The 21,530-nt window shown below is 43.4% G+C and overlaps 1 protein-coding gene across 4 annotated transcripts in view; it reads left to right on the top strand.

The window, feature by feature from the left end:
- The window catches only part of fbxl2 (F-box and leucine-rich repeat protein 2), a 308,660-nt gene that overhangs the window by 241,933 nt on the left and 45,197 nt on the right, over positions 1-21,530 (top strand). For all 4 annotated transcript variants that reach the window (XM_038809918.1, XM_038809916.1, XM_038809919.1 and 1 more), the window contains one exon: positions 9,979-10,035. In XM_038809918.1, coding sequence (XP_038665846.1) covers positions 9,979-10,035 — 57 coding nt within the window. The remainder of the gene's footprint in view (positions 1-9,978; positions 10,036-21,530) is intronic.

The raw sequence follows: 21,530 nt of genomic DNA, 5'->3' as shown, positions 1-21,530 counted from the left end.
TCTTCTTGAGCCATAGCAGTCCATGAAATGTAGGTACACCCACAGTGTTAATTGGGTGAGAGTTCTAGGATTTTGACTGATCAACAATAGAAAAAATGTCAATATATCTCCAAGTCAGCATGGGGACTGGCTTGGGATGGGGGTGGGGTGTTTCCATGTGTTTGCAGTCCTTCTTCTAGATGGTGGGTTTGGAAAGTGCTGTCTAAGGAGCCTTGGTGCGCTCCTGCAGTGCATCTTGTAGATGGTACACACTGCTGCCACTGTGCAGCAGCGGTGAAGGAGAGTCAATGTTTGTGGATGGGGTGCCAATCAAGCAGGTTGCTTTGTCGCGGATGGTGTCTAGGTTCTTGAGTGTTATTGGAGCTGCACTCACCCAAGCAAGTGGAGAGTGCTCCATCACACTCCTGATTTGTGTCTTGTAGATGGTGGACAAGCTTTTGAGAATCAGGAAGTGAGTTATTTTCCACAGGGTTCCTTTTTGTTAATTTAGAATACCCAATTTTTTTTTTCCCCAATTAAGGGACAATTTAGCATGACCAATCCACCTAACCTGCACATCTTTGGGTTGTGGGGGTGAAGCCCACACAGACACGGAGAATGTGCAAACTCCACACAGACAGTGACCCAAGGCCGGGATTTGAACCCAGAGCCTCAGTGCCATAGGAAGCTGTGCTAACCACTGTGCCATGTGCCGCCTTGTCTACAGGACTCCTAATCATTGATGTGCTCTTGTAGTGGTAATTAGTTTTGAACAATTTTAACCCAATTCCGCTGGGTATTTTCCACAGTACAGAATTTTTCATAATTTTACACTGAAAGAATTCATGTTAGTGGATAAGGTTTCTTGGCATGTGTTTTAATACATTATTGGAACAGAATTGGAGAAACCCTCACAGTATCAACTGGAAAGTTGTTTATGCCGTCAGTGCGTAACTGTACTCTTTTCCATAACATTGCCTGGATGCCTAACATATTCCTAGATAATTGTAATCTTTGCTAAAACATTGCATTTGCAAATTCTGAAAAAAATAACAAACATATTCTACCTGAACTGTAGTTACTATTCTGAAGCCAAGTCAAAACAACTGTCCCATTTATTTTCCCATCTTCTAATGTATAATTCTGCTATATACAAGCGTACAAATCAGGAGCAGGAGTAGTCCATTCGGCCGCTCAAGCTTGCTTCACCTTTCAATAAGCTCATGACTGATCTGATTGTGGTCGCAACTCCACTTTCCTTCCGACCCTCTAACTTTTCATTCAAGAATCTGTCTAATTCAACCTTAAAAATGTCCAGTGACTCTGTCTCCACTGGTCTCTGGGGAAGATAGTTCTAAAGACTCAATACTCTCAGAGAACAAAATTCTCCTCATCTCAGTCTTTTTCAGTATTTTCAGCATCCACCCTGTCAAGTTCCCTCAGGATGTTTCAATAAGATCACCTCTTATTCTTCTAAATTCCAAATGGATACAGGCCCAACCTGTCTACCCTTTTCTTCATGGGATAACCCCCTAATTCCAAGAATCAGTCAAGTGAACTGTCTCTGAGCTGCTTCTGATATATTTATGTCCTTAAATAAGGAGACCAAAGCTGCTCACTGTACTCTTGATGAGGTCTTACCGTATATAATTGTAGCTAAACATCCCTAATTTATATTACGTGTTCCTCTTGCAGTAAATGATGATATTCCCTTTAATTTTAATAATCTTTATTATCACAAGTCGCCTTACGTTAACACTGCAATAAAGCCCCTGGTTGCCACATTCCGGCGAGAACATGCAGACTCCACACAGACAGTGACCCAAGCTGGGAATCGAACCTGGGACCCTGGCGCTGTGAAGCTTTCCTAATCACTTGCTGCCCCTGCATATTAACCTTTTATGATTCAAATATGAGGACGCTTGGATCCTTCTGTACCTGCAATTTCTTCGCCCATTTCAATGATATGCTTTTTTAAAATTCTCTCTGCCAGAGTGAACAAGCCCCACATTATACTCCATCTGCCAAATGTTTCCCACTCAAGTGAGTGTGCAAGGAGATACAGATAAATTACCTCCTCATCACAACTTACTTTCCTACTTATCTTTGTGTCTTCAGCAACTTTAACCACCAAACATTCAACCATTAATATGGATTGTAACTAGTTCAGACCCTACCACTGTGGCATTCCATTCATTAAATCTTGCCAATCCGAAAATGACCCATTTACATTGATTCCCTGTTTTCTGTTAGCTAACTAATCATGCTAATATGTTACCCCTAAACCATGAGCTCTTACGTTGTGTGGTAACATGTAGCACCTTATGAAGTGCCTTCATGGAAATCTATGTACACCACATTCACAGGTTCCTTTTCATTCATGCTGCTCGTTACTTCTTCAAAGAACTTCAATAAATTACTCAAACATGATTTCCCCTTCACAAAACTATGTTCACTCTGCCTGATTGTATTGGGATTTTCTAAATGCCCTGCGATAATCTCTTTAATCATAAATTCTAGCATTTTCCCTATGACTGATGTTAAGATAACTGGCCTGTAGTTTCCTGTTTTCTGTCCCTCTCCAGTCTTGAATAGAGGAGGCACATTCCCTATTTTCCAATATGGTGGGACCTTCCCAGAATTACAGGAATTTTGGAAAGTTGAAACCCATACATCTACTAGCTTAACAGCTACTTGAAGTCCATCAGGTGTAGCGACTTGTCAGCTATTGTAATAATTGTCTCACTACTCTTTCCCTGGTGATTGTATTTGTTTTAGGTTCCCCTCCCTTTCACCTCTTGATGCACACAAAGTATTCTTATCCCCAAATTAGGTTTAATGAAGTCTATTTTGCAGAGGGAATTGGGCGCATGGTAGCACAGTGGTTAGCATTGTTGCTTCACAGCTTCCGGGTCCCAGATTCGAGTCCCGGCTTGGGTCACTGTCTGTGCGGAGTCTGCAGGTTCTCCCTGTGTCTGCGTGCGTTTCCAGTGGGTGCTCCGGTTTCCTCCCACAAGTTCTGAAAGACGTGCTGTTAGGCGATTTGGACATCCTGAATTCTCCCTCAGCGTACCCGAACAGACGCTGGAATGTGGCGGCTGGGGGCTTTTCACAGTAACTTCATTACAGTGTTAATGTAAGCCTGCTTGTGACAATAGTGATTATTATTATTAAATGGGTCTGTAAATAGAGGCAAGAACAGCTTCCATGTCGTCCAGGATTCTCCATCTGAGTAACAAAGGGCAAACTTAATATTTTCAAGTTTAAGAAATTCCACAAGATCCCCCTACCATGTCGATATTTTTGGCAGATCTTCAGGTTTCCATTCTAATAAAATTCACCTTCGGGCGATCAATGTGGCAAAGTCCACCACATCAGCTCTTTCCCTTCTATCAGTACTCAAGAAGTCCAGATAATATTTCCACCTCCACAATTTTTGATAATATTTTAAACGCCAAGGTCCTAAACCCCACTAATTGTGGACATAACCAGAACATGTGGGCGTGGTTAGATGGTCCTCCTTTACACCTCTCACATTTATCTTCTACTTCTTGTGTCATATAGGTCCTTTGTACTATCTTGAATTGTATTAAGCTTATTCTAGCACAGGAAGATGAAGTATTGACCCTGTGCATAATTTCACTCCATAGCCCTCATTCCAATTCCGTATCCAACTCTTTATCCCATTTTTGTTTTACTTCTTTGTGTCCATCAGCCATCTATAAAAGTTAGTAATTTTCTCATCTCCCAAATCGTCTGGTAACAACATTTTATCAAGGAGGGTAAAAATTTGGAACCTTCTCGGGCTATAAATTGAATATAACAAAAAGTGAAATATTTTGAATAAATACCTTGGGGAGACATGGGGAGATTGGGGCAGCACGGTAGCATAGTGGTTAGCATCAATGCTTCACAGCTCCAGGGTCCCAGGATCGGTTCCCGGCTGGGTCACTGTCTGTGCGGAGTCTGCACGACCTCCCCGTGTGTGCGTGGGTTTCCTCCGGGTGCTCCGGTTTCCTCCCACAGACCAAAGATGTGCGGGTTAGGTGGATTGGCCATGCTAAATTGCCCGTAGTGTCCTAAAAAGTAAGGTTAAGGGGGAGTTGTTGGGTTACGGGTATAGGGTGGATATGTGAGTTTGAGTAGGGTGATCATTGCTCGGCACAACATCGAGGGCCGAAGGGCCTGTTCTGTGCTGTACTGTTCTAAATCTACAAGCCAAGTACCCTTCCATTCAAACTAACCAAAGGCACTGAGGTATTCAGGTGGCTCATGACTGTGTCACAAATGTATGAATGTAATTTGACAGTCCTGGCGGAGGGGGTAAAAGAAGATTTTAAAAGGTGGAATATTCTTCCACCTTCATTAGCTGGGCAGGTACATTCGATAAAAATTAACATCCTTCTAAAATTTTTTATTTGTGTTTCAATCCCTTCCAATATTTCTACCAAGACATTTTTCTATAAAATGGATAAAATAATTTTGGATTATATATGGGCTAATAAAATTCCATGAACTCAATGGCTATTTTTACAAAGGGGCAGCACGGTAGCATTGTGGATAGCACAATCGCTTCACAGCTCCAGGGTCCCAGGTTCGATTCCGGCTTGGGTCACTGTCTGTGCGGAGTCTGCACATCCTCCCCGTGTGTGCGTGGGTTTCCTCCGGGTGCTCCGGTTTCCTCCCACAGTCCAAAGATGTGCAGGTTAGGTGGATTGGCCATGATAAATTGCCCTTAGTGTCCAAAATTGCCCTTAGTGTTGGGTGGGGTTACTGGGTTATGGGGATAGGGTGGACGTGTTAACCTTGGGTGGGGTGCTCTTTCCAGGAGCCGGTGCAGACTCGATGGGCCGAATGGCCTCCTTCTGCACTGTAAATTCTATGTAATCTAGTCGGCAGGTGAGAGGGTTGCAGCTGCCCAATCTTTTGTAGTATTATTGGGCAGCTAATATAGAAAAGATTTGGCAATGGTGGAAAGAGGAAGATGCGGAATGGGTACAGGTAGAGGAAGCATTGTGTAAGGTGGCCAGTTCGAAGGCTTTGGCTGCTGCCCCACTCCCATTTAGCCCAGGGAGGTTTACAGAAAGTCAGATGGGGGCATCGTCCTTAAAAGTCTGGAGCCAATTGAGATGAAATTTTGGTTTGGGAAACATTTCAGTGCGAGCCCCTCTTTATCGAAACCATTAATTCACCATGACAAGATTGGATATAACATTTAAACAGTGACATAAAGAGGGATTGAGACAAGGGCAGCACAATGGCGTAGTGGTTAGCATTGGTGCCTAACGGCGCCAAGGTCCCAGGTTTGATCTGGCTCTGGGTCACATGTGGGGTTTGCACATTCTCCCCGTGTTTGCATGGGTTTCGCCCCCACAACCCAAGATGTGCAGGGTAGGTGGATTGGGGCTGGTTTAGCACACTAGGCTAAATCGCTGGCTTTTAAAGCAGACCAAGCAGGCCAGCAGCACGGTTCAATTCCCGTACCAGCCTCCCCGAACAGGCGCCGGAATGTGGCAACTAGGGGCTTTTCACAGTAACTTAATTGAAGCCTACTCGTGATAATTCATTTCACACTAAATTGCCCCTTAATTGGGAAAAAAATGAATTGGGTACTTTAAATTTTTTTTAAAAGAGGGTTTGAGACAAGTAAAAGACTTCGGGCTGGATTCTTCAGCCATGTTCACAACAGAGTTTTATGCAGTATAATTATTGTTTTAAAATATCAGAAATTAAAGAACATAAGACCCAGAGGTTCAGAAATTTCCCACTGCTTCCAGTATTCTGGGGCACATTAGAGCAAGTATGATGAGAACGTGGCCAATGCAAGATATCTATCAACTTAGTTTAATGACATGGAAAGGTATTTGACTACCTGCAAAATGTGCAGAGGAAACAACTATGAGAATCAATATTGTATTTTCCAAGTCTTCTATAAGAAAAAGGAAATATCTTGTGCTGTTGTAAAGTTAAACTTACTCAGTAATTATTAAAGAACATTGTAGAAAGTGATGCAAGAATTATGCATTAAACATAACTGTCTGGAAGCAACATTTAAAATGTCAACACTTAGAAGTTACAAACTGCCACAGTGGACTCGAGGTTGTGTTATCAGTACCACCAGCTGTCTCTGAGGCTGTGAGGGGCATCAACACCGCTATTAGAGAAGGATGCTCAGATGTACACCAATGTAACTTATGATTTTAAACGATGTGCTGCAACCCAATAGTGTTGATATGAAGCTGCATAATGTAATCTGCAAAGCAAATGTATCACGATTAGTATGTTGCAGCCTTGGTATGCTCCTCATCTCCAACTTTGTTGTGGTAGGTCTTTTCTATATCGGATGCTCCTACTGCATCTTTTGAGAGTTGGCTGTGGAGATTTCTTTTCTTCAGTGGTCTTGTTTTGTAATTGATTTATATACTCTGATTCCGATAGCCACCAGAAAAAAAGTAGCGTAACTACCGTCTGAGGTGTTCCCTCATTGTATTTGTTCCCAGAGGGTGCATCCATGCCATGATGATGAATTCAGGTTTCAACAGTATTACATTTTCAAATCACCGCAAAAAGTATGCAGTTGCCACACATTGGTTTTCTTAAAAAGGTGATGTGGCAGGGTGGCACAATAGTTAGCACTGTTGACTATAAACCTGCCAAAATAAAACCAATTTTAAGGAGGTTACTACAATCTGTCATTCGGGACGGAGTGACTTGAGGAAATGTGAGCTAATCATAGAAAATCAGCACAGATTTGTGGAGGATAAATCATATCCAACTAACCAGATTGAATTTTTTGCGTATTTCACCAGCATAGTGGATAAGGGAGTGTTCATCGATGTTATCCCAGGAGGACTTCCCAAGAGGCATTTCATAAGTTTTGCATAACAGATAATTGGCAAAACTTTGGAATTGCAACATGGACTGGAAGTTGGTTTGGAGGCTGGAGATACGAAATTGGCATAAATGGGTACTTAGAACATAGAACATAGAATGATACAGCGCAGTACAGGCCCTTCGGCCCTCGATGTTGCACTGACATGGAAAAATCTAAAGGCCATCTAACCTACACTATGCCCTTATCATCCATATGCTTATCCAATAAACTTTTAAATGCCCTCAATGTTGGCGAGTTCACTACTGTTGCAGGTAGGGCATTCCACGGCCTCACCACTCTGCGTAAAAAACCCACCTCTGACCTCTGTCCTATATCTATTACCCCTCAATTTAAGGCTATGTCCCCTCATGCTAGCCACCTCCATCCACGGGAGAAGGCTCTCGCTGTCCACCCTATCTAACCCTCTGATCATTTTGTATGCCTCTATTAGGTCACCTTTTAACCTTCTTCTCTCTAACGAAAACAACCTCAAGTCCATCAGCCTTTCCTCATAAGATTTTCCCTCCATACCAGGCAACATCCTGGTAAATCTCCTCTGCACCGTTCCAAAGCTTCCACGTCCTTCCTATAATGAGGCGACCAGAACTGTACGCAATACTCCAAATGCGGCCGTACTAGAGTTTTGTACAACTGCAACATGACCTCATGGCTCCGGAACTCAATCCCTCTACCAATAAAGGCCATAACACCATAGGCCTTCTTCACAACCCTATCAACCTGGGTGGCAACTTTCAGGGATCTATGTACATGGACACCGAGATCCCTCTGCTCATCCACACTACCAAGAATTTTACCATTAGCCAAATATTCCTCATTCCTGTTATTCTTTCCAAAGTGAATCACCTCACACTTCTCCACATTAAACTCCATTTGCCACCTCTCAGCCCAGCTCTGCAGCTTATCTGTAAGGTCCCTCTGTAACCTGCAACATCCTTCCGCACTGTCTACAACTCCACCGACTTTAGTGTCGTCTGCAAATTTACTCACCCATCCTTCTGCGCCCTCCTCTAGGTCATTTATAAAAATGACAAACAGCAACGGCCCCAGAACAGATCCTTGTGGTACGCCACTTGTAACTGAACTCCATTCTGAACATTTGCCATCAACCACCACCCTCTGTCTTCTTTCAACTAGCCAATTTCTGATCCACATCTCTAAATCACCCTCAATCCCCAGCCTTCGTATTTTCTGCAATAGCCGACCGTGGGAAACCTTATCAAACGCTTTACTGAAATCCATATACACCACATCAACTGCTCGACCCTCATCTACCTATTCAGTCACCTTCTCAAAGAACTCGATAAGGTTTGTGAGGCATGACCTACCCTTCACAAAACCATGCTGACTATCCCAAATCATATTATTCCTATCTAGATGATTATAAATCGTATCTTTTATAATCCTCTCCAAGACTTTACCCACCACAGACGTTAGGCTCACCGGCCTATAGTTACTGGGGTTATCTCTACTCCCCTTCTTGAACAAAGGGACCACATTTGCTATCCTCCAGTCCTCTGGCACTATTCCTGTAGCCAATGATGACCTAAAAATCAAAGCCAAAGGCTCAGCAATCTCTTCCCTGGCTTCCCAGAGAATCCTAGGATAAATCCCATCAGGCCCCGGGGACTTATCTATTTTCACCTTGTCCAGAATTGCCAACACTTCTTCCCTACGCACCTCAATGCCATCTATTCTAATAGCCTGGGTCTCAGCATTCTCCTCCACAATATTATCTTTTTCCTGAGTGAATACTGACGAAAAGTATTCATTTAGTATCTCGCTTATCTCCTCAGCCTCCACACACAACTTCCCACCACTGTCCTTGACTGGCCCTACTCTTACTTTTGACCATATTTATCCAAGTTTACAGATGACACAAAGCTGGGAGATATATAGTAATTAGTACACTTTGAAATGGAAAGTTAGAAAGGGACATGTATAAATTAAGTGAGTGGGCAAAAATGCAGCCAATAGAAGCCAACCTAGGGAAATGAGGGGTCATCCACTTGATCAGAGACAAATTGCTGTACTTTCTGAATGGTGAGAAACTAGGAACTGGAGGAGCAATGAGATTTGGATGGCCATGTTCACAAATTACGAAAAACTAATGGACAAATGCAAAGAGTAATCAAAAAGGCTCAGAATATTTGCCTTTATCTTGAGGGGGGTGGAATACAAATTGGAGAATGTTATCCTTCAGCTGCCTGGAGACTTAGAAAGATCCACCTAGAGAATTGTATTCAGTTCTGTGAATCATGCCCGAATAAGAATATACTGAGCCCAAGTGGGTACAGTGCAGGTTCATTATAATGACACAGGGCTTAAAGGGTTAAATTATGAGGAAATGTTGCATACACCTGGCTTCTATTCCCTTGACTATAGAAGAGGTGTGACTGAACTAAAGTGTTTGAAATGATGGGGAAAATGTAGACCATTCAGGAAAGAAATCAGGAAACCGTTCTTCACACAAAGTCGTAGAAATCTGGAACTATCTACGAGGAAGTTGTGCATGCTAGGCCAAATTGAAAGTGTTAAAACACTGATTTAATAGATTTTTTGTTAAGGTTATTAAGTGAATGGAGTTGAAATACAGATGATTGGCTGAACAGGCTTGAGGGGCTGAATTGATCTACTGCATGTAACTTTCAGTTTCAGGAGCAACTGGGCTTTTCCGAAGTCTTGCCATTTCACAGCTCAAAATCGTGTTTTGCGTGGTACCTGTTTGCACTTTATGGTAACTTTAAGTGATTTTGTTTAAGTTTTATCTTTACAATGCATGCACCAGAGATTGTCCAACTTTAGAACACAGATATTGTTGAAATTAGGCTCAGAATTCGTTTACAAAATATTTGAGATTGCAGCTTGAAAGAAGATGCATCATCCTAAGTTTTATCTCTAAATATTTCACTTGTGATTATTAAAGAGATAATTGATACTGCCATGATGTGTTTACATGCCCAAAATATCAATCTATTCAATATTGTTCCATTATTTCATATTGTACAAAGGAGTAATTAATTTATTCGTAAATGAGTTGGTAGGAGACTGGTCATTTGTCCCTCCTTTTGGTAGTTTTAATAACTAATATCTCTCTCCTTCCACAGATTACAGACAACACATTGATTCAGTTATCCATTCACTGTCCGAGGATAGAGGCATTGGTGAGTGGTTAACTATTGCAGTTGAATCATTTATCCTGTATTGGATAAATTTTGAAATATGTTTATTCCTGTGTTCTACAAGTAATAAAATGTTTTATATTCTACTCCGTCGTAATCTCCAATTTTTTTCCTATTTAACCTGGGTATATCAAATTTCATGTTGCATGTGAAACTGCTTTATCTCACTTGGTTGCTTTCAAGAATGGATAAGTTGGGAAATTGGCCTTTTGTTCAATAGTTATCTAAACATTTGTGCATGGCCCATATATTATAATAAACTTTTATATAAGAAAGTATTAGTCATAGAACCAAATATATTTAAAACGTTGGCTAGGCTTTTGATTTCCTATCATCAGAATTTTTTTTGTGTATGTCTTACTGAAAGCAGAATTTATCTATTCAGATCAACTAAATTGGTTCAGGACTGACACAAATTAATTGTAGAAAAATATAAGATAGTTTATACTAGTATAGAAAACAACAATCCGTGCATATTGGGTAGTTAACTGTGCACAACAGAAAAGAAAAAGATTTTGAGTGATGGGTAATACTCTTAAAGCATCCTGTCACTGAGGCTGCTGATGAACCAAATTAGGCCATCAAGGCATTTCAGGTATTTTATTGCAAACAGTTAAAGTAGAAAAAAAAATGAAAATTCTGGAAATGGTCAAGCAGCTTCTGTGGAAAAAGAAACATAATTGAGGTTTCGGGAAGTTGATTTTTCATCAGTCAGAGTACAATATAATTAAGTTTTCATATGCATGGCTAAGGGTGCAGAGAACTGGTACAGACATGACAGGTTGACTGATTACCTTCTGCACTGTAACTATAACCTGATTCTACCAGCATTCTTCATACAGGGGCAGCACGGTAGCACAGTGGTTAGCACAGTTGCTTCACAGCTCCAGGGTCCCAGGTTCGTTTCCCCGTTGGGTCACTGTCAGTGCGGCGTCTGCACGTTCTCCCAGTGTCTGCGTGGGTTTCCTCCAGGTGCTTTGGTTTCCTCCCACAGTCCAAAGATGTGCAGGTTAGGTGGATTGGCCATGCTAAATTGCCCTTAGTGTCCAAAAAGGTTAGGTGGGGTTACTGGGTTATGGCTGTGGGCTTATGTAGGGTGCTATTTCCAAGGGCCGGTGCAGACTCGAATGGCCTCCTTCGGCACTGTAAATTCTGAGAGATGAACTGAGAATAAGGAGCACAAATTCATGGCATGGGAGCCATTGCTGCGACTTGGCTGAAGATGATCAGGACTGGGAACAAAATATACTGGGTTATAAATTCTGCAGGAACCATTGGAAAATGATAGAGGAGGCAGAGTAGTCTTGGTAATTAAGCATGGAAGTACTTCACTGGTAAGGGAAGATATAACACCAAATAAGCAGGTAATGGTGATTTTATAGATAGAATTATAGTATTAGAAAAAGATATAAGACTGTATTGGGAATTGTGTATAGGCTCCCTGGGCCAATGCATGGTAGATTGTATAAATGTAGATTCCTTTTTTATTTGTTCATGGGATGTGGGCTTTGCTGGCTGGTCCAACATTTGTTGCCCATCCCTGAGGGCATTTAAGAGTCAACCATATTGGACAAGCATGGAGCAAAGACGGTGTGGTGTTAATAAGGGAAGGTGTTCAAAACAAATAATTTTATATACAGAACCAGTTATACCACTTGGACAAAGGGCTCTAATTACAAAAGACCCATAGAAAACTAAAGAGGCAAGAGACAACATAAAACTAGAAAAGTCACTCAAAACTGAAAGGAAAGCACAGATCTTGTCAATTGACAAAGATACATGGAGCAGCAATGGGTGACAAAAAAGATAGTAAGAGCTACAAAAAGGAACCATGAAAATAAATCTGCAAGGATATCAAAATCAGTGTTTTTGTAATTATGTTAGGAAAACAGTGGTCAAGAGCAATGTGGGCCTCTTGAAAACTGGTGCTGATATTGTTAATGAAACTAAAGAAATAGGCATGTTGAATGATTAATTTCCATTAGTACTTAGAGTAGAGGACGAGAACAGCATGCTAGAAATCCCAAGGGAATTAATATTGAATCAAGGACCGTGTTTCATGAAAATTAATGTAAGCAAAATAGCAATGATGAAAAACATAATGGCACTAAAGAGTGACCGATCCCCCAAGACCAGATGGTTTCCATCCTAGGATTTTAAAATAAGCAGGTGAGAATATTGCAGGTGGCCCAAATATAATAGTCAAAAGTTCTCTTGATTAAGGTACCATTTCTTTAGATTAAAAATCATGCATATCACTCCACTATTTAAAAAAGATAAGAGAAGAAAACCAAGGAATTTTAGACCAGTTCACCTAACATCTTTTGTCCGGAGATTGCTAGAGTCTATGTTTAGGGATAACATAGAACCTAGAACAGTACAGCACAGAACAGGCCCTTCGGCCCTCGATGTTGTGCCGATCAATGATCACCCTACTTTTTTTTTTTTTTTATAAATTTAGAGTACCCAATTCATTTTTTCCAATTAAGGGGCAATTTAGTGTGACCAATCCACCTACCCTGCACATCTTTGGGTTGTGGGGGGTGAAACCCACGCAAACACGGGGAGAATGTGCAAACTCCACACGGACAGTGACCCAGAGCTGGGATCGAACCTGGGACCTCGGCGCCGTGAGGCAGCAGGGCTAACCCACTGCGCCACCGTGCTGCCCATGATCACCCTACTTAACCCACGTAACCGGTATACCCGTAACCCAACAATCCCCCCATTAACCTTACACTACGGGCAATTTAGCATGGCCAATCCACCTAACCCGCACATCTTTGGACTGTGGGAGGAAACCGGAGCACCCGGAGGAAACCCACGCGCACACGGGGAGGACGTGCAGACTCCGCACAGACAGTGACCCAGCCGGGAATCGAACCTGGGACCCTGGAGCTGTGAAGCATTGATGCTAACCACCATGCTACCGTGAGGCTACCGTGACATAGAACATTACAGCGCAGTACAGGCCCTTCGGCCCTCGATGTTGCGCCGTCCTGTGAAACCCCTCTAAAGTCCCTCTACACTATTCCCTTATCGTCCATATGCCTATCCAATGACCATTTTAATGCGTTTAGTGTTGGCGAGTCCACTACTGTTGCAGGCAGGGCATTCCATGCCCTTGCTACTCTCTGAGTAAAGAACCTACCTCTGACATCTGTCCTATATCTATCTCCCCTCAGTTTAAAGCTATGTCCCCTCGTGCTGGACATCACCATCCAAGGAAAAAGGCTCTCAATGTCCACCCTATCTAATCCTCTGATCATCTTGTATGCCTCAATTAAGTCACCTCTTAACCTTCTTCTCTCCAATGAAAACAGCCTCAAGTCTTTCAGCCTTTCCTCATATGGTCTTCCCTCCATACCAGGCAACATCCTTGTAAATCTCCTCTGTACCCTTTCCAATGCTTCCACATCCTTCCTATAATGTGGCGACCAGAACTGCACGCAATACTCCAAATGCGGCCGCACCAGAGTTTTGTACAACTGCAACATGACCTCATGGCTCCGAAACTCAATTCCTCTACCAATAAAAGCTAACACACCGTACGCCTTCTTAACAACCCTCTCAACCTGGGTGGCAACTTTCAGGGATCTATGGACATGGACACCGAGATCTCTCTGCTCGTCCACACTACCAAGAATCTTACCATTAGCCCAGTACTCTGTCTTCCTGTTATTCCTTCCAAAATGAATCACCTCACACTTTTCTGCATTAAACTCCATTTGCCACCTGTCAGCCCAGCTCTGCAGCTTATCTATGTTCCTCTGTAATTTGTAACATCCTTCTGCACTGTCCACAACTCCACCGACTTTAGTGTCATCTGCAAATTTACTCACCCATCCTTCTACACCCTCCTCCAGGTCATTTATAAAAATGACAAACAGCAGCGGCCCCAAAACAGATCCTTGTGGTACACCACTAGTAACTGGACACCAGTCAGAAAATTTCCCATCAACCACCACCCTTTGTCTTCTATCAGCTAGCCAATTTCTGATCCAAACAGCTTGACTAAACAGCTTGAGATTTTTCAGATGATGAGAGAGGGCATTTATAAACATAGTTGATTGGAATTTTTGAAGTGGTTGCTAAAGTAGTTAACAGGAGGATGTCTATGCATGTTATTTACATGGATACCCAGAAGGCATTTCATCAAGTCCTTTATAGAAAACCAACTAAAGTTGAAATCCATAACATCGAAGACAAATTATTTACCTGGTTAGGAAATCAATTGGATGATTGGAGGCAGACAGTAGAGGTAATGTGCAGGTATTCTAACTGCAGGATGTGACTAGTAGTGTTCCACAAGGATCTCGGGGACCTCAGTTATTCATTGTATTAACACCATAGATCAAGGGATAAAAAGCCATATGTCCAGATTTACACTTGACACAAAGTTAGGGATATAGATAGAAGCGCATAATGCTACAAAGTGAATGGAAAAAACTGTGGCAAGTGGATTTCAATTCGGAAACAGGTGATCAGTATTCATAAATCATTAAAATGTCACAATCAGGTATAGAAAATAATCAAACATGCTAACAGATTATTTAATGGACTAGGATGCAAATGCGTAAAAGTCATGCTTTAGTTATACAAAGCCCTCTAAATCATATCTAGAGTTTTCTGAGCAATACTTGACACCACACGTGAGGAGGATATATTGGCCTTGGGAGGGAATGCAGCATAGTTTACCAGAATTATGCCTGGACCCCAAAGGGTTAAACCATAAGGAGAGATTGCACACATTAGGGTTGTTTTCCCTGGAATTTAGAAGATTAAGAGGTGATTTAATCAAGATTTAAGGGGAACAGAAAGGGTAGGTAGAATTATTTCTGCTGATTGGGAGTCCAGAATAGAGCCGGAAAAGAATTATGGCCAGACTTTTAACAGTGAAGTTAGGAAACACGTCTACGCTAACGATGGCAGATATTTGAAATTTCCATAAACATTGTAAAGCACTTTGAATGTCCACTGATAGACTATATAAATGCAAGTGTTTCTTCCAATCGTTGGTAGATCAATTGTTAATTTTAAACCTGAATTTGATAGATTTTTGTTGTTTGAAAGTTTTGAAGATTATGGGACAAAACCAGGTATATGGAATTGGGTCACAGATCTCATTGAATGGTGGACGAGGCTCAAAGGTCTAATAGCCTATTCTTGTTGATATGTTACTGTCACCCTGCAGAGAAAGGAGATGGGAAAGGCAATGCTTTCAGTTTGCAGCAAATGTCCTACAGTTTCATATGTTACGACCACTGAGCTAGTGTGTGGTCGATTCCAACCCCACAAAGCCCGGAGTCCAACACAAGTGAATTACCAATAATTTGTATAATGTTTCTGAGATCTTTGACCCTTGACTGCTCCAATGACTTACAGGCACCAGATTTGTAAGTGAAACACGCAATAACTTTATTTGTTACAAAAATAGTGATAAGTGATAATAGCAGCATGGTAGCACAATGGTTAGCACCATTGCTTCACAGCGCCATGATCCCAGATTCGATTCCTGGCTTGGGTCTCTGTCTGTGTGGAGTCTGCACGTTCTCCCTGTGTCTGTGGAGGTTTCCTCCGGGTGTTCCAATTTCCTCCCACGAGTCCCGAAAGACGTGCTGTTAGGTGACTTGGACATTCTGAATTCTCCCTCAGGTGCCGAGGATGGTGACTAGGGGATTTTCACAATAACTTCATTGCAGTGTTAAAGTAAGCAGACTTGTGACTATAATAACGATTATGTAAACAAAAGAATAACAGCCAGAACCTACTATTCCGCCCCTCTACTCAAACACACACAAGACAGACACATGCAGAGGGCGGGAAGGGGTAAAAATAATAAGAGGATAAATATGAAATGGAAGATGAGTGACCTTGCATCGGATGTTAAAGTTGTTGCAGCAGGTTATTATCCCAGGACACAAAGTGATTGCTATCGAGGGCTTTCTGGCAGTAGCATTCAGTTAGAGCTCCCAGCTGTTGGAGTCCCTATGGGGAAGTCTAACTTTTACTAATCTGGGCCTTCACTCCAAAAGAACAGCCTCAGACCTGTGCAATTCTTATTTGTTTCCAACTGCACCAGAATTACCTACAGCCTTTCTGAGGTCACACAAGATTTCTAAAAGGGTTTTTTAATTACTGACAGGCACCGGAGTATGGCGACTAGGGTATTTTCACAGTAACTTCATTGCAGTGTTAATGTAAGCCTACTTGTGACAGTAATGAAGATTATAAGATTATAATTAGTTTCCAGACTCACTAGAATATCCTCCATCTTTATTGAGGAGAAAACAGAGTCTCCAATCGAGTGAATGAGAATCTCTTTTAGGGAGGGAGAATCCCAAAGTTCAAAAACTCTTGAGTTCAAAACGAAACTAAAACTGGAAATAGTCTCACAGAGGAAGGAATATTCCAGAACAGTCAACACCATTCAGCATAGATTATCAATTAAACCCTGGAATTTCTGAAACAGCTCATTGGCCCAGCCAAATCCATCAAGATGAGTAGTCACTGATGTCAGATCATCCTGCTGGAGATTCCTTTATTTTAAATTAAAGGAGAAGTCCATCTTAAAGGTATAGGTGCCATTAACTGTCCAAGTACAGAAATTGAAAATATCAGAATAACAGAAGTTAAAAGGAAAAACAAGGGACAGACGGGGATTAAAAGGAGGGCCCTTACACATAGGATTTGAGCATGGTGTGATCAGTTGTACATGCAGTTCCAATGTAGACAAGGTGCGGCGGTAGTGGGAAGGCGAAGAGGTAGAGTGGGTTAGGATGGAGGAGGAATCTTGAAGGGGTCTAGTTTGAGGGCTATGGTGACGGCAGCTTTGGTGTAGTTCCCAGTGAAGATATGGAATCAGCTGAGGAGGCATTTTAGGATGGAAAGGATGTCGGTGCTAATGCCGCTGTGCGAGAATAATGGGTTTGAACTGGGGGGGGGGGGGGGGGCTGGATAGTATAGAGGAGGGGGAGGGAAGTGGGGCTGGTCAAAGTGAGGGATTTGTATTTGGAGGAACGGTTTACCAGTCTGGAGGAGCTAAAGAAGAGGGTAGAGCTGATGAGGGGTAGTGAGTTCAGGTATCTGCAGGTTAGGGACTTTGCGCGAAAGGCCTGGAGGGGGTTCTCCAGGTTGTCGGTATACACCCTGCTGGAGTGACTGCTGCTTCCGGATGTCGAAGGAGAAGGAAGAATTGGGGATTGGGGATTGCTGGAGGAGCAGGGAGGTGAATGGGTGGTGGAGATCAAGGAGAAATGGGGAGCGGAGTTGGGAGGGGAGATCAATTGGGGAGTATGGAGTGAGGGACTGCGAAGGATAAATGGGACCTCCTCGTGTGCAAGGATGAGCCTGATTCATTTTAAGGTGGTGCACAGAGTGCATATGACTCGGGATTGAATGAGTGGGTTCTTTCAGAGGGTAGCAGATGAGTGTGAGAGGTGTGGGCGGGGGCCAGCGAATCACGTGCACATGTTGTGAAAAATTGGGAAGATTCTGGGCGGGAGTGTTTGCGGTCTTAGCCAGGATAGTGGAGGAGGAGGTGGACCAGGACCCTTTGGTGGCGATATTTGGGGTCTCAGAAAAGCCGGAGCCCATGGAAAGGAGGAAGGTCGATGTCGTGGCTTTCGCCTCTCTGATCGTATGGTGGCAAATGTTTTTGGAGTGGAGGTCGGCATTGCCACGGGGGTTACGGCTTCTTTGGGTGACCTGTACGACTTCCTGCGGTTGGAGGAGATAAAGTATGTGTTAAGGGGCTTAGCAGGGGAGTTTGAGAAAAGATGGGGGATGTTTGTGACTGTATTTGAGGAGCTGTTCATCGCAGAGGAGTGGGTTGGGGGGGGGGGGGGTGAAAAAGGGGAAAAATCTGTACAGACTGTATAGTTGATTGTTGGGCAGCATGTTTCCTGGGATGTTTATTGGCTGTAACCTGCCTTGATGCATGTTTGTAATAAAATACATTTATAACAAAAAAAAGTAAATGCAGTTCTGTGTGGACAAATGCAAGGTATTGCACATTGAAAGTTTTAAAAAAATAGACGGAACAAAGACCCTTTCAAATCCAACACAGACCTCTGAGGCACACTACCTCTAAAAGTGTCATAGAGTTTTTTCAGGTAGTGAGTTCCAGATTCCCACCATCCGGTGGGTGAAAATATTTTTCCTCAAATGCCCTCTAAATCTCCTGCCCCTTACCTTTAAATCTATAACCCTGGTTATTGACCCCTCTACTGACTATTCTATATAGTTTTGCATATCTCAGTCAGGTTCTCCCTCAGCCTGCTCTGCTCTAAGGAAAACAACCCCAGCCTAACCAGCCTCTGACCATAGCTGAAATGCTCCAGCCCATGCAATATCCTGCTGAATCCTCTCTGCATCCTTTCTAGTGCAATTTTGTCCTTGTAGTGTGCTGACCAGGCCTGCACACAGTACTCTAGCTGTGTCCTAACAAGCATTATAAACTGATTTTCGTAACCTCTCTGCTCTTATAGTGTATGCCATGGCTAATAAAGGCAAGTATCCCATATGCCTTCTTAACCACCTTTTCTACTTGTCCCGCTGCCTTCAGGGATCTTTAGACATGCACCCCAAGGTTCCTCTGGTCCTTTGTACTTCCCAGTGTCCTACTGTTCATTGTGTATTCCTTCCCTTGTTAGTCCTCCCAAAATGCATCACCTCACACTTTTCAGGGATAAATTCCATTTGCTACTGTTCTGCCCATCTGACCAGCCCTAATCCTAAGACTTTCCTCCTCACTCTTTACCACACACCAATTTTCAGGTCATCTGTGAATTTGCTGATCATACCTCCTACTTCCATGTCTAGATCATTAATGTACACTGCAAACACCAACCTCTACCTCCTGCCACTAAACTAATTTTGGATCCAATTTGCCAAATGACTTAGATTGCCCTAGATTCCATGGGTTCCTACTTTCTTGATCAGTCTTCCATCGTGACCTTGTACACTACATCAACTGCACTGCCCTCAGCTACATACCTAGTCACCGCCATGATACATTGACTCACATTTGTGAGACATAAACTCCCTCTGGCCATGCTCACTATCCTTGATTAATTCTTGCCTCTCCAAATAAGGGTTAATTCCATCCCTCAGAATCTTTTCCAGCAATTTCCCTAACACTAAAGTTAGATTCACTGACCTGTAATTACCTGTTTTTTTTCCTACTTCCCTTCTTCAATAATGCTAACACATTAGCTGTTCTCCAGTCCGCTGACACCTCTCCTGTGGCCAGAGCAGATTTGAAAATTTGCATCAAGAGTGTCAAACGCGGATTTGCAAAGAAGGTGTGTGGGGGAATTCGCGAAGTAGGTGTATGGATCCATCCCGGACTTGGACTCCTGTTGGGGGGGACTGGAACTTGGTGCAGGAGCCAAGGTTGGACAGGTCACGGCCGTGCTCACTAGACCCGTCGGGGAGGGTGGCGAAGGCGTTGGCTGGACTAACGGTGGAAGGGGTGGACCCTTGGAGGTTTCTGCACCCGAGGGAGCAGGAGTACTCGTTTTTCTCAGCAGTCCATAAGGTATACTTGCGGATCAATGTTTTCATGGTGGGGAAAGCGCTGCTGGCTAGGGTTAAGGGGTCGGAGTACTCGCCACTTGCAATATCAGATTATGCTCCGCATTGGGTGGAGAAGAGACTAGGGTAGAAATTAGATGTGGGACTATTGGGGTACCGATTACTTGAAAAAGTAATCGAGGAATATATAGGTTTCAACCGCTCGGATGAGGTGTCGAAGGCAGTTGTCTGGGAGGCTCTAAAGGTGGTGGTGAGGAGTGAGGGGATCTCGATCAAGGCTAGGCTAGACAAAGAGGAGAGGTTGGAGTGTCAGAGTGTAATAGATGAGATGCTGGAAGATGGGGACCCAGCGAAGTTGGAAAAGAGGAAGGAACGACAGGCGAGCTTTGACCAACTATCTACCAGGAAGGCGGTACGCCAATTGAGGCGAGCAAGGGGTGTAATTTACGAGCATGGAGAGAAGGCGGGTCGGATGTTGGCGGGTCAGCTCCGGAGGAAGGCTGCGGCAAGGGAAAATGTCCAGATGCAGGGCAGGGAAGTTGGTGGTAGCTCCAGATCAGATCAACAAGACCTTTATGAGAGATTGTACAGGTCAGAGCCACCTGGGAGAGGCCGGGAGATGCAGGAATTTCTAGATGGGCTGGAGTACCCGAGGTTAGGGGAGGAGGACAGGGCTACATTAGAAGGGGCGATAGTGGAGCAGAAGATAAAAGATGTGATTGGGAAGATGCAGTCTGAGAATGTAGCAGTGCCAGATGGGTTTCCGGTGGAATATTATAAAAAATTGAAGGATAAGCTGACACCGCTGATGGTAGGGATGTTTCAGGAGGCGATAGGGAAGGGGCTGTTACCACAAACTTTGGGGCAGGCATCGATTTCCCTGTTGCTTAAATGAGATAAAGATCTGACGGAGTGTGGGTCGTATAGGCCACTATCACTTCTAAATGTGGATGCAAAGATATTGGCAAAGGTACTGCTGGCAGGTAGGCTGGAGGAGTGCCTCCCGAAGGTGATAGGTGAAGATCAGATAGGGTTTGTGAGAGGGAGGCAGCTCTTTTCGAAAGTTAAGAGGGTATTGAACATGGTTTTGGCATCGGCGAAGGGGAAGGAAACAAAGGCGGTTGTGGCATTGGACACCGAGAAAGTGACTGGGTAGAATGGGGGTAGTTGATGGCAGTTCTGGAGCGGTTTGGGATTGGACCAAGATGTGTGGACTGGGTAAAGCTACTGTATAAGGAGCCACACAAATATCATCTCTGAATACTTTTCTCTCCCCCCTGCTGTTTGCATCGCATTTGAGCCACCGGCCATCGCGTTAAGAAGTTTGGGGGTATGGAAAGGGATAGTGCGGGGGGTGGGGAGATAGAGCATAGGGTATCTTTACATGCTAATGGCTTGTTATTAAATGTGTCAGAACCGAGTGTGTCAATAGGGAGAATCCTGGAGCTGCTTTTGTCTGTTTGGGTCTTTCTCGGGGTACAAATTAAATCTCGACAAGAGTGAATATTTTGTGGTGTCTCGGCTGGGGTGGGGGGGGGGGGGCACTGCCATTCCGTAGGGCAGGGAATCACTTTAGATACCTGGGGGTGCAGGTTGCTTGGGATTGGGGGGTCTCCGTAGGTCCAACATTTCTAGTTTGGGGGGAGGGTGAAAGTTGATCTGGCAAGGTGGGATAGTTTCCCTCTTGTCACTGGCGGGTCGGGTACAGGTGGTTAAAATGAACGTGTTGCCACGATTTCTGTTTATTTTACAATGCCTGCGGATATTCCTGCCAGCGGCATTTTTTAGAAAGATTGAAGGGATAATTACCGTGTTCATATGGGGAGGGAAGATGACCAGAATTAGAAAGTTGCTTCTACAGAGAGGAAGGCAGGCAGGGGGTTTGGGTCTTCCGAACCCAATGTATTATTACTGGACGGCGAATGTGGAGAAGGTACGGA

Source organism: Scyliorhinus canicula, chromosome 10 (assembly GCF_902713615.1).
Source record: "Scyliorhinus canicula chromosome 10, sScyCan1.1, whole genome shotgun sequence".
Classification (NCBI taxonomy): Eukaryota; Metazoa; Chordata; class Chondrichthyes; order Carcharhiniformes; family Scyliorhinidae; genus Scyliorhinus; species Scyliorhinus canicula.
This window is presented reverse-complemented; position numbering and strand designations above follow the sequence as displayed.